The 15,339-nt window shown below is 38.2% G+C and overlaps 1 protein-coding gene across 3 annotated transcripts in view; it reads left to right on the top strand.

Moving 5' to 3' along the window:
• MED27 (mediator complex subunit 27) overlaps positions 1-15,339 on the top strand; it is a 175,970-nt gene that overhangs the window by 62,772 nt on the left and 97,859 nt on the right. For 2 of the 3 annotated variants that reach the window (XM_065418779.1, XM_065418780.1), the window contains exon 3: positions 11,089-11,219. The exons of the other annotated variant lie outside the window; for it this stretch is intronic. In XM_065418779.1, coding sequence (XP_065274851.1) covers positions 11,089-11,219 — 131 coding nt within the window. The remainder of the gene's footprint in view (positions 1-11,088; positions 11,220-15,339) is intronic. 3 annotated transcript variants of the gene reach the window in all.

Below are 15,339 nucleotides of genomic sequence, written 5' to 3' on the forward strand. Positions count from 1 at the left end.
ATGCTGAATCCAGCTTTTATTCCTGAAGTCATCTTCATTTTTCATGAATTTCAAGAGATTGTATTGCCATTATTATGTCCCAGGCTGTCTCATCCAAAGGAAGAAGCATGGAACACACTGGAAGTGAGAAGGACACTTAAAATATACAAGCTAACCCATAAGTAGGGCTACGATTTTGTCATGGAGACTTTCATGACTTGAGGCCTCCTCCCCTTCTCTCCCCCCCCCCCCAACCCCCTGGTGCCCGTGACCTGTCCATGGCTTTTACTAAAAATATGCATAACAAAAACTTAGCCTTACCTATAAGTCCAAGGAACTCCGCCATCAAAGGTTAGAAAGCATCAAAATCTTTCCATATCAAGATGAATGTCTCTGGAGGATAGAAGCTATAAAGCAGAGCTGTTTGGAGCATGTTTTCTGAAACTAGTAGAGGTGTCTCAGGCAGAGGCAGAGAAATTTGTGCTCCATATGAAGAAATATGCTGGGCAGCCACATGGTTATCTATATGCGTGTTTGGCCAAAGGGTGCTGCACTCAGTAGTACTTCAGTGCATTCCAACATATTCTCTCTAAATATTCATGTACATGGGTTGCATCCTAATAGCCTTTTTATTATTTCCACTCTTAAGTAAAGACTGATGATAATCCCATTGTAGGATCCGTCTGTATTGAAGAATAAAAAAAGTAATGTTTAACTGACAATTTTGTTTACTCAAGAAGCAGAAGTCTACAAATGTAACTTATAGTGATATGAGTGAATCCGGAAAAAGCCACTCTTCTTCCAGCCTGAGAGTGTCCACACAGGGAGTTATTCCTGGATAATTATATTAACTAATACAATAAAAGTGTGTGTGTGTGTGTGTGTGTGTGTGTGTGTGTGTGTGTATATATATATATATATATATATATATATATATATATATATATATATAACAAGCCCAGAGAGTAAATAAAGCCAGGTTGTCATAATCTTTATATAACAAGCCCAGAGAGTAAATAAAGCCAGGTTGTCATAATCTTTGTGGGAGACAACATATGCTACTCCAACATTTGCTCTTCTCCCCATCCCTCTTGGCCTACCAAAGTCTGGATTTGTTAATCTTCCTGGCACATTTCAAAACTCATCTAATTTTTTTTCCTCTTAGGTGGCTAGGGGGTCTGTGTTGATTGAGGGCTAAAGGGTCGTTGCTTGTTTTGCTGAAAGTTCATTATCTGTGTTCTGGGTTTTATTCTTGAGCATTGTGCATTTTAATTATTGTGAAAGCAACCAGAGATAGAGAGAAGCACTTTAAAGAAGTTAAAATAATCATTAATTTATTATTAAACCACTAAAAATATAGTAGCAATAGGTACCCACTAGACCTGTTACAGGTAGGACTATGGCTCAGATTTTTAAAAGTATTTAGGTGCCTAACTCCCATTGATTTGGGAGCCAGGTGCTTAAATACCTTTAAAAACCTGACCTATGAAGATCATGTCATTTCAGGTAAATTACTGTGTCCACTAACCTGATTTTTCGCTCCTGTGTTGTGCTCTTTTTCTCCCCTCTCCTCTACTTTGTAATGGGGCTACTTTAATTTGTATTAGCTGAAAATTGGTATATACATTTTGTTGGAAGATGGGATGCAAATCGCCCTCCCCATTCCCCCCCCCCCCTTCATGAAAATGGTTTGTGTGCTATAATGATGAAGTCCTCCTGGAAGGTTGCAGATCATGGTATACTGCTTAACTGCTGCGTTGAGGTTAATGCGGCTAGACATTTTAATATAAATAGTTATCTTAGTCTTTCAGGGCATAAGAGAAGAGTCTTCAGTTCTAAGTTCCAGTGGCTTTATAAGGAGCCATAGTAGCAATGAAAGTTGATGCTAATTGTGTCCTTATCCAGTTTTAACAACCTGTTTTCTCAGCTACAGATCCTTTTTTCCCATTCAAGAAGAATCCCTTTGTTAAAAAGGGAACATGGATTTTCTTTGTGTATGAATGATTTTTAGCTCAGCAGATAGTAGGGTTATCCATTAAGAATAACATACAAATAGAAAGGTACCATGTATAAAAGTAAGCAATTAAAAATGGTACCATTTCGAGTCTAAAACCAACATGAAATAAGATCACTTGCATATTTAGCTAAGAAGTGGTGGATGTGACACCCTCTGTACCAACCAAATGCACTCAGGTTCATAGATTTCTTCTTACTTCCTTTATTGCTAAATATGTCTCTAGCCCATCCCTTGAATTCTGGAGGTGATTGTGGTAGCTTTACTTCACTTTTTTGCACTTGTGACTCTCTAGGGATTCTTCTTTATGCCTCTGGATTGTACTTGTATTTCTAGGTAAGTATCAGTTTAGTTTCTAGACAACTTGACAGTTTTGAGAACTATATGATTTTTTCAAAACAATTTCAGAGATGCATATCTAAAATATGGGGTATCATCACCACATGCAGTTTACGTATTGTATAAATGTAACTAGTGGCTTGGGCCAAATAAAAGGCGCGCGCAGCAACGCAGCAGGGAAACTCTCTTCCATCCTTGGGGCACTTGTTCCAACCCTTCCTACCCTCAGTAAACTTATACACACCAGAATACAGACGCTCCCTGACTTATGCAAGCGTTCTGTTCCGGAACGCCTTGCGTAACTTGAATTTTGTGCAAGTTGGAAATGTATACTCGACAATTACGCCAAAAAACAACAACAACAACAAAAACCCTCCTATTTCTAGCTTACGGAACTTTTTCCGTAAGTGCGGATTTGTGTAAGTCGGGTTTGCATAACCTGGGGGGCGTCTGTAGTACAATGAATGGAGAATAAGATAGGGAGAACGGTAAAACACGGTTTATATCCAGCACCAGGATCTACAGGCCCAGTGGTACCACAGTATGAAAAAATAGACCTTGAACAATGCATCTAGATTTAGAGTTCAAGAATGCTGGGCAGAGTTCCTGTCCAGCAGCGATTCTTGGGTGCTCCTGGTCATCTTCGGCACCAGTAAATTTTCCCCAACAAACCCTTCCAGTGCCCTCTTTTGTCACTCTGTACAAACCCACACAGAGCGAAAACCTCCCCACTTAACTAGCTACAGCCTCCCTCCTTACTCCCAATGCAAAGTCACAAGCTCCAGTACTCGCAGCTCCATACAGCTTTGGTGACAGTGATATTGGGTCTGGATCTGGTTTGTCCTTCTCACAGTGCTGCTTCTGGCTCCCGTCCTGGGACTTCCAGGTCAGCTGCTCTATCCCTCCTGGGCTTCAGGCTGGTTCTCCACTGCTTCCGCGCATGAGGCACGCGCACACACATACACACACTTCTCCCTCTCTCTACTCTCCTCTTCCTGGAACAACCAGCAATTCCTCTTCCCGGAACAACCAGCACTTCCTCTGCCTGTGTAGGAACTTTTAAAGGAGTCATGCTCTCTAAACCCCAAAGGGGTAACAAATATTAGGTTTCTTTAAACTAGAGAATAGTTTGATTTTGAAATAATTTCAACCTGAAGAGACTATCCCAAAGTGCAGTTAAATTTTACTAATATAATGACCAAGTAGATTTCAAAACACTTTACAAACCTGCATGATCAGCAGTGTCTCTTGCACAGACTTGGACGCTGCAACCACTTTTATTAGGAGTAGAAGGGGGATGGAAAGTTGATCTGGATAATGGGCCTATGACCAACGTTTTCAGGAAAGTGCGATGGATTTGTTAACTTCTGGTCATAAACCAGAGACCAGCAGAGGAGTCTTTGGTATAAAATCTCATATGAAGGACAGAACTTTTATTGGTCCAACACTTTTTTAGGGTGATGTTGCAATTTTGGTATTGGGTAGGTGCCTAACTTTGGAAGCCTACCTAAATATATGGACTCTATCGCCATCCTTTATGAGCCCCTCACAATAACCTAGTCAACAAGGGGAAATATTATCCCCTTTGTATGCTCTTAATCTCTCTGTAAAAGAAGTATTTGATAGAGCTGAGGACTGAATCCAGACCACCAATCCAGTGCCTTAAATGCAAGGCCAGTGGCGGCTATTCTCATTTTATCCTGAAAACACCTGTTAGCAAGCTTTCCAGATTACACATGGACATTTAAGAGTAGAGGCCTGGAAGGATAGGAAATTATCTTGTTCACCACCATGGTGACTTTATATAAGGTTTTTGTTACTTGGCTCTTGTCTTTCAGTCTCTTCAAAAACTTGCAGTAGGTGAATTATTGCTCAGATTAAAATCCAAAATTTTCCAATTACAGCTCATCAGGAGGGACTTGTTCTTTCAATTAGCATGAAGCAAGATCTTGATTGTTTTTATTTTATTATTTTTGCTTTTTAAACAAAAGGAACATACCTACCTGATCCCATTAGACTGAAAATAAAGAGACATTCCAGTCAACAATTAAATATTGGCATATCGGGAAGAAATGATACTGGAATTCCTTTGCTTACCTAATTAGCTCTTGGTAATAGGAATATACTGTTTTATTTGGTTTTGCAAGTCTTCCATTTCTTTCACTAAGGTGGGTTGTGAAGTTATGTTGCCCCTTAATTTTCCCCTTCTTCTTTCCAACATCTTAATCCTTCTCTGAAAGTAGTAAGCAAGGACAAGGTTGATCAGTTCACTGATTTACAGTCAGGAGTTCCATACTGAATTTTGTTTTGTTTTGTTTTTGAAAGAAAATATGAGACAAAACCACACTTGAAGGCTGCAGTCTGACACTAATTAAAACAGCACGTGCAGCATAAATATTGTGCTTAGAGATAATGGAATAAAATAGACATAATGAAGGAGAGAAATTCTAAAATAAACAATGTTTAAAAACAACACAGACTGAGAAAGATACAAACTTTGTTTTCTTAGTATGCCATCAAAGAGAGCATTTTCCAATCTGCCAGTCGTGGGAAAGGACCCACTTATCCCTCTTCTACAGGACTGGGGAGCAAATGTAGGTCTCTTTAGAATGTTCCATATGGAACTGAGGCAGTGACACGCTGCATATGGCTTCAGTACAAATAGAAGCAGTTACATGGAAGAGATTTTTAATAGAAGTGCAAGCTCTTTAGTTCTGCAGCCTAGTTGGGCCAGAGAGTGCAGGAAAAGAGGACAACTGTAATACTGGGATTTGAAGGAAGAAAAGTAATGGGATAACAGTTCTGTTACCTCCACAGATGGGGTACAATACTTGTTGCTTTAGGCATCCTAAAGGAGTGTGGGGAATATATTTTAAAAAAAGAAAAGGAGAACAAAGTGTTCTAATTGAGTTGGAAATCTAGAACAAATAAATGATGTCTGGCTTTCCTATTAATTGAAGGCCTGAAACCTAGTTCAGCAGGAGAAAATAAATAAGTAAATAAATTGGAGAACCTGCTCTTTCGGTCTATTGTTGCTGTTTTGACCAAGTTGAGAATTCAGCTATCCTAAAATGATCAAACATTGTTTAGAAAAAAAAAAAAAAATTCCAAACTGGCCTCATTATCTGAGATACGCTTTTTAAAAGTATCAATTAAAGTAATGTAACTTCTCTCTTGCCTGCGTTCGTCTGCAAAGATGAAACCGAGGGAGTGTTCTGTTGGCTTGCTCATAGCTGGGTTCAAAAGAACTGTTACAGCTTTATCATAATAAACTCCCTTGTTAGCTGAAAGGGAGAAGTATTTTAATGAGGGGCAAAATACTGTGCATCTTAAAAGGAGAGAAATGTGCATGTTTTTGCTAATGTTATAGTGGTCTTAGAAAGTCCCGTGATGGATAAGGATCTGTCATTGCTTCCAGGAAGCCCCTATTCTCAGGGAAGTTGGAACCAGATACTTTTAAAAACAACTCCCTCTTGCCCCGCCCCCCAAAAAGCATTTTATTTAAAATATTATATACATATATGTGCCTGTAATATTTAAAATTAAGATTTTGGAAAAAGTCACCTTGGGGTTATATGAACGAACACACATGAGCTTTCTGGTTTTAAACATTTTTTTAAGCAAAGTAATTACTCAAAAAAGAATTCTAAGGATTGTTAATCTGTGAATTTATTGCACACTGTGAACTGACATGATCAAATGCTTCAGGTGCTTTTTCAGTTTCTGCAAGCTAAATAATATCTTCAATAAGTAGAGTGTAATGGCTTGTTTTGTCAGCGATCAACACAAGCAAAAGACCATTTGATCTAATATGATCCTAATGGTAACCCTTTGACTGCCAGAACCTGGGACTGGACAATAGAGGATGGATCACTGGCTAATTGCCCTGTTCTGTTCATTCCTCCTGAAGCATTTGGCTCCAGCCATGTCAGAAGACAGGCTATTGCGCTAGATGGACCATTAGTGTGACCCTGTATGGCCAAACTTATGTTCTTAGCATTTCACTGGTGGTAAAGAGCTTAGCTTCTCACCAGCCAGTTGGATTTCCCCAAAACTGAAAGTTACATGGATGAGTTACTGTAATAGTGCTTATGAATGATGGGGAATCCTGAGTGGCTGATATGATGATGATTTTTAATACTGTCCAATATGTCAACATTCAGATACAACAGGTATTTGCATATTTTAACCTGACAGCTGTTGCACACATTTAGCTGGCAAAATGCTAAACGGTAACTGTCAACAGCAGCTTGAGGGTGATGATCACTGAAAATATCAGAATAAAATAAACTTCTGGCAGTCTAGCCATAGCATCTGATTTCTGGAACAGTTTTTATTGAAACAGTATGGTTACAATTGGAGAACAAATTATTTGGAGAAATGTGATACCGGTATGTATGCAAAATACCTTTAATGAAATATTTAGAATGTCTGTGATGAATCAGTTTGTCACATCTTTGATGTAACAAGTTAAGTAACTCATGGGATGGCTTATTGGTCTGCTCCTTCAAGGTGCTCAGCCTCCATTGAAATTAATGAGTTGAAAGCACTCCACATTTCACAGTAAATGCTGGGTGCTGATTGGACCTTAAGGGACCCTGTACCATTCTTTACTGAGGAATGAAGGCAGAAATCTTTTCAGTCACATGACAAACTCTCTGAATGATGCTTAGAAGGAGTGGATAGACCAAGTCATAGACTTCTTGAACTGGTTTCATTCCTCTCCCTACTTGTATTGAATCCATTCTTGACCGATGTTCTGTTAAACATCCCAGGCTGGCTTGAGCTACAGAAGCCAAATATTTTTTCACCATCCAGGGGAGTGCGAGTTGGCTTTGAATTGAGTAAAAATAATAGCAAGTATTTTACAGTTTATTAATGTGAAGGTTATGATTCTTTCAATATTTTGTTTTTAAGTAATACTAATAATTACTATTTATACAAGTGTTTCAAAGCACTTTTTTTTCTTCTTCAAGAAATGCTGGAAGTATGCCAACAGAGGTGCTTGTGTTCTGGATCACCATATATAGTAGTAATACTGTGAGCAAAATAAAGGCGTTGAGCTATTGCATGCCAGAGTGAACAAGCAGGGATAGGGCAAGCAGTAAAACAATGGAATAATACTATGTGAAATTGTATATATTTTGCAGCGTCTTAAACATTATCTCAGCCAGTCATTAAAGACAGCTTCGTTACTCAATGTTGCTAGCTTTCACTAATTTGTTGCGGATCTCATGTTTTTCTTAAAGGTCATTTTCCTGGAGTCAGGCAATTGCAAGAGAATCTCATATTTTTTTAAAGAGAATTTCTAGCCCTCATGGTTGCATAGAAACTCTTGAAAGCACCTTAAAGGCAAAGAGACCAAAAGGCAAATAAAAGAACCCCACAATTTTTTTAAGTAAATAAACCTGATTTTTTTTTTTTAAGGTAGGACTCATGACTTTTGAATAGTTGGTGTTGACAGTATTGGTTGTCTATCCCATCTGTAGGATAATTCCTATACAGGAAATTTCTGATAATAGAATGACTAGCAGTTTTTATTAGCTCCTATAATAACTGTACTGTGATAATTTCATGCTGGGAATAAGGGACTTTCTAAAAAGCCCATGAAACCAGAATAATAGAGTAACTGCAAATGGAGTAACAGAACAGAAAACCTAGAATAACCAGGTATGATGAAAAGGTGTATTTCCCTCCCCCAATCCTTTATTCTGCTCACATTTGACCATGCCATAAAATGAACATATTATTTTGAAAAGTAGAGAACTATTATAGAACGTTTCATGGTCCTCCTTTTTGAAACAAGAGTTGCTCTCATGGAACATTGGGAGATAAATGTGTGCATGGTAAGTGTACATTTTATGTGTACTGTATATACCACATTATCTATCTATATGCATTAAATCTCATGCCTGTATTTGTAAATAGTAATAAATCTGAATTACCTTCAGCTTTGGTTCTGTTCTTCAGAACCTGTGACTAAGGAAACATTTTCCCAGTCTTTTTGGTTCAAAAATGTACAATACAGTATGTGATGCTTAAATAATGTATAAATGAGATTGGACAGGAGTTGCCTATCAGTTTTATTAACTTTGACCCTTTCTCTCATTGTAAAGATGTTTTTTTAAATATTTAATGGGTCCTTATAGGTTTTTGACAGTTGGGTTTGTGTTCCTGGAAGCATAGAATTAGCACACACCTAAGTAACAAAAAGTCACTGAATTACTGGGAGTCAGCATTCAAGGACATAGTTTGTTTTCTGGAATACTAATTTTTAAAAAATGGTACATACTTTTCTTGTACCTGGCCCCTAAGTGTGAAATACACCAGAAGGTCTCTGAATAGTATCACATTTTAAAATGGTAATATTAATAATTCATCTGTAATAGTACTATTTTTGCTCTGTCTTTTGAGCAAGTGGCCAAAATGATGCCATTTTGGGTAAAATACCTGTTGTGCCACTCTGCACAGAGAGCATAACTCTTCCAGAGTAGTGTCAGCAGGGACAAAATGGCTGAGTTTGCACTGATCATAATAAGATGCAATGAAGAAAAGGGAAGGGAATGTTCCTAGAGCCAGGAAGAGGTCTCCTGCCAAGCTGTCTTTCCCTTTAATTCCATAAAACACTGTGCATATTGCACTCATTGCAAATTCTGGTAGTGGAGATAGAAAACTAAGCCCCTGACATTTTGAAACATTGTCTTTCAAACTTGTAGTGTCCCTTTCGTTCATTGATTTCCCATTTAAGAAATTTGTAGGAGAAAAACAAATTTGAGCAAAATTCATTGGTCTAAGATGAGTTGTTAGAGCAATATGATACCCCTCCCTTTCCCTAGCTGAGAGTAGTTCTGCTTTTATTAAGACTGCTATACATCTTTGTCTGTGTCATAGTGCTGTATAAATCACATGGCAAATCGACCAAGTAAATCAGGAAGCTGTTAAAAAAGCAATATGGATGCTCTAAACACTGACATTTAAGTCTTATTGGCTCACTGGATAGCTTCATTCGTTTTATAGCCATTTTCAAGATGATAATTTCAATTGGTTTTGTTTCTTTCATTTTCAGTCACAACTCTGTGGAACAGTGGTGTGTAAGTGGATTTTATTTTCTGAACATTGTTAGGTTATGCCGAGGAAGCTATGACTTTCTTATGTGGTGGTCATGGGATTAGTTTCCCTAAATTGTAAAATAGCTGACCTTTTCAAAACAAATGTGTAGACACTTTGACAAAACACTGATACAGGGCTACAGATATGGAAAGAATTCCACTTGGCTAACATTGAGTAAATATCTGGTGCTTTTTACTTCAGAATCTGGGGTAGGGTGAACTCATTGATCAGGATGACTTAAGAACTATTAAGGTTAATTTGCAACTTATCCTTTTAATAATTTGGTTTCACCATAAGGACAGCGGCATGTCTATCTGAGAATGCGCTCGGTAAAATTGTCTTCCATGTTCACGTACGTCCTTCACATATTGTCTTTCACTATCACTGTCAACTAAAATAAATGCATGGAGAAGACCGCTACTTCAGATGAAATTTTCATTTGCAAAATGAGCAGGTGCAAGCAATTGCAACAAAAACTAGATTTTCCTAGTGTAGCCAGCTTCCTGATCCTCTTCTTTTAAGGATCCCTGAATCCCTTGGTTTATTGTGTATGATCTGTTACCCATTCACAAATAATTGTTGTCGTATCTTGTTCATTAAAAATCTGTTTATATAGTAAAATATTACTTCTTTGAATTAATGAGCGCTATCAGTGAAAATGTGCCTATATTTATAGACCATTGGAATCAAGTTTGTGGGTTGTTTTTTTTAAATTATTATTATTCTGGTACGGGTCTCTGAAATGTCCAGGTTCACAAATTTATTTTGCATAGAGCAGCAGATTATGGGATCAGTTTTCCTGGCATCTGAAATAAATATTTAAGAGAAATTGGCTGCCTCTGTAGCATTTAGGTCAACTTGGACGCAACATATTGTCCTTAATTAGTTTGTATCTGTAGCTTATTAAACACTACAGTTTTTAATATATTGTGGGCTCTGCTTTCAAGCCTAAAAGAGTAGTCTAGCAGAAATTATAATATTGGTCACAGGTCATTCACGTAGATAAAGCCTCCTATAAAACTAGCATGGTGACTTCAAATAGGAAAAAAAATCAGAATGCTTGGTTGTTAGAGAGAGAGAGAATGTTCTAGGGTTTTATGAACAATACTGGGTTGCAGGAAACATTGATTCTGTTACTTGCTCACCTGCAGATCTGCTGTTATCTTGATCAAGTTACTTAACCTCTGTGGCTTAGTTTCCTTGACTATAAAATGGGAATATCTACCTTCCTCATGGACCTGTTGTAAAGTGTAAATTATATTTAATATTTATAAAGTGTTTGTATGGATGGTGCTATAAAGTGCAAAGTATTACATCTCTACCCCGATATAACGCTGTCCTCGGGAGCCAAAAAATCTTACCGCGTTATAGGTGAAACCGCGTTATATCAAACCTGCTTTGATCCGCCAGAGTGCGCAGCCTCGCCCCCCTGGACCGCTGCTTTACCGCGTTATATCCGAATTCATGTTATATCGGGTCGCGTTATATCGGGGTAGAGGTGTAGTTGCTGTCTTACTAGCAGCAAGTAGCTGTTGTGTTACTAAGGATGCAGGTGATGAAAATCTGAGATTATAGAATATTGCAGTTGGGCAAAGGGGAGGATTTTTAATGTACTGTCTCTTTGCTGATTTCACTTTGCTCTCTAGTTGCAGTACCATGCAGGGTTAGCGTCTGGCCTTTTGAATCAACAGTCTTTGAAACGTTCTGCCAACCAGATGGGAGTATCTGCAAAACGGAGACCAAAAGCCCAACCTACAACTCTTGTTTTACCACCTCAGTAAGTAGTGGAACATTTTTGAGAGAGTTCTTATTGTGTGATGTGTTTTATTTTTAATTTTAAAAATTAACTTTTTAATATTAAGAGGCTTTTGTATGGGCTTGCTCTATAGAGGAGTGAGACCAGTAACTGGATGGGGACTACGGGTACCACGCAAACAATGTATTGCTGCCTGTCAGTCTCGCTGAATGTTACTTTGGACTCTAACAACAAATCTGAATTACAGGAATTCTCTTTCCAGCTGGCCTTGAAAGTATTTTTTTCAAGATCAGATTGACATTGAAGCAAGATTCTTCATTAACTGATCAGTGACTAGGAGATTTGAGTAGGTCTTTTCAGAAAGTCCTAAAAGACTGGAGCCAAAAAGTCTTTGGTGCTAGTACTTTCTTGACAAAGGCCTGTTCTCAGTCCATCTGTTCACCATATGTTAATTTTTCATTGGATTGAAACCTCCTTTACAGGTGACAAGCAATTATGAGGACACCTAGAAAATGTTTAAGGAAATAGACAACAGCACTCTAGGCAGTCTGTGTTGTGATGCCAGAAACACTGAGACACCCACAACTAGGCTTATAAATAAGTAAACTGTTTAAAATATTTAGTTATGTATAAGAAAATTATTATTATAATAGGAAATGAAGTGTTAAGTGATTATTCAGGGTACTGAACATACTTGCAGCGGGTAAAAACGGAATGCTGCCTTTCACGTAGAACAAGATCCACTGATGTATAAATACCGTATTACTTCTCTGTCAACACTGGAGTCTTTGGCACTTAGGCAGTGCTGGACCTAATGGAAATCCAAGCTTTCTTAAGAAAAAATGAAATGAGAGCAAAGTGCAATCAGCAGAGTTTTCTCCTTGTATAGTAACTTTAAACAGCTAGTAATTCAAAAATCTATCAACTGTTGTATCTCCTTACCAATATATCAATAGCAGGATGGTTAAAAAGGCTGCTTTAGCAAAATTAAATGATGTAGGGCCAGATATCACTGTTATATCAATGTAACTGCATTGACTTTGGACTGCGGTGGTAACTTGGGTAGACTTTGGTTGAATGTGTGTATTTCTTTGGCAGAGGAGTCAAATTAATTTGGTAGAGAAAGACAAATTCCATTTTTAATTATGGTTCATGGGCCAGAGTATTGTGTTGCCAATTCTCTCTATTTTATTGCGAGTCTTATGATATTTGTTGTTTTTCCTCATAGCCCCAGCTTCTGAAATGCTATGATTACGGAAAAATCTCAGCTTGATTTTTTTTTTAAATTATGTTTCTAACCTTGGTTGCGGAGGAAAGCCCGAAAATGTGACCAGAGTATATCATGGGTAGAATAGAGTCTTAGTGTAGTAACTAAACTTGTAGTTACTGTCATATTATTGTTATTTGTTCAATACCTTATTGCCACAGTCAGCATCACTCAGGTGGAAAATATGCTCACCTTAAGGATCAGCTATATTTCTCTTCTCCTCCACCTCACTTTTTTCCCCTCTTCCTTCTTCATTAACCTTTCTGTTCTCTCTTTTCACTGTTCTTGTGTCACTTCCCGTTTCTTCTTTCTGAATTTCTTTCCTGCATCAACTTCCAATTCCCAGTCTTATCCTTAGGCTTTACTCCCACTTCTACCCCATTCTGCCACTAAAATAAGCAATGAAAAAGTTAATGTTTACATTTTGTATCATTAGGCTTCAGAATCAACATGCCAGTGAGATTATTGGTAGGCAGGGAAGTTCACCTCTTGCAGGCTGTCTGCAGCTTCAGACAGTACTGCATCTGTTATACTTGATCCATGTTTGGAAGGTTTTCTTCTCAATCATGAGGACTAGAAAGTTTTTTTTTTTCTCCCCAATGGAAGCTGGGTATATGCAGATTCTAAATATTTCCCATGGACCACATAAATTCATCATGAAGGCTGGATCAGGCCCATCGACTGGTTGTCTAACTGCTTTGGCCAGTGGTGAGAACAGAATTGTAGAAAGTTTAAGAGGTGTCTGATTTGAAAGTTGCAGTTGTTTGAAAATGTGGCTGGCATAGCAATATCATCCTGGGAACATCTCTTATTCAGATTCCTTCCTGCTTGTGATTAGTGATTCAGGGCCAACAAAATAAACTGCAGCAGTTGAAGGATTATTGAGATAAAAGGGTACATTATTATTTTCCAGTTGGGGTGAGAGAGTTTCCTCTGTGTGCTATCTTTCCAGGTGCTCAAATAGTCTCAGTTTTGAAAAAAGAGAGAGGAGAGAGAGAAAAAAAAAAAAACTTACTCAAATATGTTGCATGTCGGGAGATCAGTTGATGCCTCAGTTGTTGTATGCATATTGCATAACCACATGCTGTGGTGCTGTTGCAGACAATCTGCAGTAATTCTGGTTTCTCTAATAGTGAACATATAATTGCATTTCCGTGGATTAAGATGACTACATGTTGTGCTACATTAATTAATCAATATTTGATCTGTTTGTTCTGTCTGATATTTTTGTATTTGACAGTCCATTGTTATGCTTAATCTGATATCTTGCATCAAAGTATAAAAATGGAGTGACAAATGGATTATGTTGTCCCAATTGTGCTACAGTTTCATGGGTATAATGAATTCTCCCTTCTCATTTTCCTCATTCCTCATAACAGCAGAAGCAGTATGAGAAGAATCTTCAGCACAAACCAGATGTTTCCTTGAAAAGGCATTTTAGGAAGTGTAGAATTCTTCCCACCACTTTGCTATTATTTATGCCATGGAAATTCAGATATCTTGTATCTATTGTGTATTTGAACAAATAAGCATTTTTTTTTATTTTGACAAATATTCTTGTTTCAGTAAAAATATTAAATTAAGTTGCACGTCTTTAGTAGCATTGTCTTTAGGGATTCAGTAACACTTAAATGTTATTCAGAGCAGTAGCATTGCCTAAAGTTTTTCTTAGTGCAAGGGGAGATAAAACTGGTTCTGCACTTCAGTTTGTTGTTTCAGGGAAGCAAGTCTAAGTTGGAACACACAGCAACACAGCTGAGTTTATTGGGCGTATGCAATCTGGTTAAGCCAAGCTACAGCATTCTTATCAATGATGTTCAAGGCAATAAGTCCTCCAGGAAGTTGAGTAATTTTGCAGTCCTCAAAAATGTGTGTCATGGCTGCCCACATTGACATAGTAGACTGTCACTAAAATGCCACCAAAATTCCACAGCAGTACAAATTCCGTGTCCAGTATGAAACCAGTTCAGAAGGCTCCATTGCCTTCGTGGTAAATCAAACCCGGGTTGACGTTGCATGAGGTCCGAGACAAGATAATTATTTGTCACTTTCTCTGCGGACAATGAAGCTCGCCATGTATCCTCTACCATAAATCCCTCACCCAGTAAACTTATCCGCAACTGGCGATGCGAGGGCAGACAACCATGTTGTGGATTAAACAAGTCTTTAATTAACAGTAGATGTGGCATATCACACAATTTTGTCACGAGCTTTGCTATGCTTTCCTCTCTGTGAACACTGGGCAGAGCAGTATTGCAGAGAACCAGTAACCATGGTAGAGAAGTAGATTTAAGTGTCCCTGCATTGTGGAATTAAATTGCACATCAGTCATCTTTGTGTGAGACGAGCGAGCCTATACTTGAGCTCAATATCCGCCACTGAATAACAGAGTGCCAAGGCTGAAGTGCGTAACATTTGGGTGTTGGTGCCCCATGTTGTTCCGTCCAATTTTGCACATTTTGACCTTAGTTGCTTTCTTTGTAAGATGGTCATGATATGTAAGAGTTCTTTCCAACATGACACCTAGATGGGCCAGGCGTGAACTACGCTTTATTCGCTGACCACTGGGAACTATGTTCAGCTCTCTGCCTGCTTGTGCATTATGTATGTGTAAGACACTTGACACAGTCTTATTCCACTTGGTATCAGGCGCCACCATTGACAATAATTAGCTGTAGCCGTCAGATCTGCATTCAGAACACTCTTAAGTTTGTCAAAGGAGTGTGACTGAGTGCCGAGGCATATGTCATCTGCATAAATTGTGAGACCCGGTATATGGTAGGTCATTTGAATATAAGTTGAGTAATCTTAGAGATATTACTTATCCTTGTAGGAGGCCATTCTTCTGGTGCTTCCAACACTTGTTCTCTCATC

The sequence above is a fragment of the Emys orbicularis genome, chromosome 18, assembly GCF_028017835.1.
Source record: "Emys orbicularis isolate rEmyOrb1 chromosome 18, rEmyOrb1.hap1, whole genome shotgun sequence".
Taxonomy (NCBI): domain Eukaryota; kingdom Metazoa; phylum Chordata; order Testudines; family Emydidae; genus Emys; species Emys orbicularis.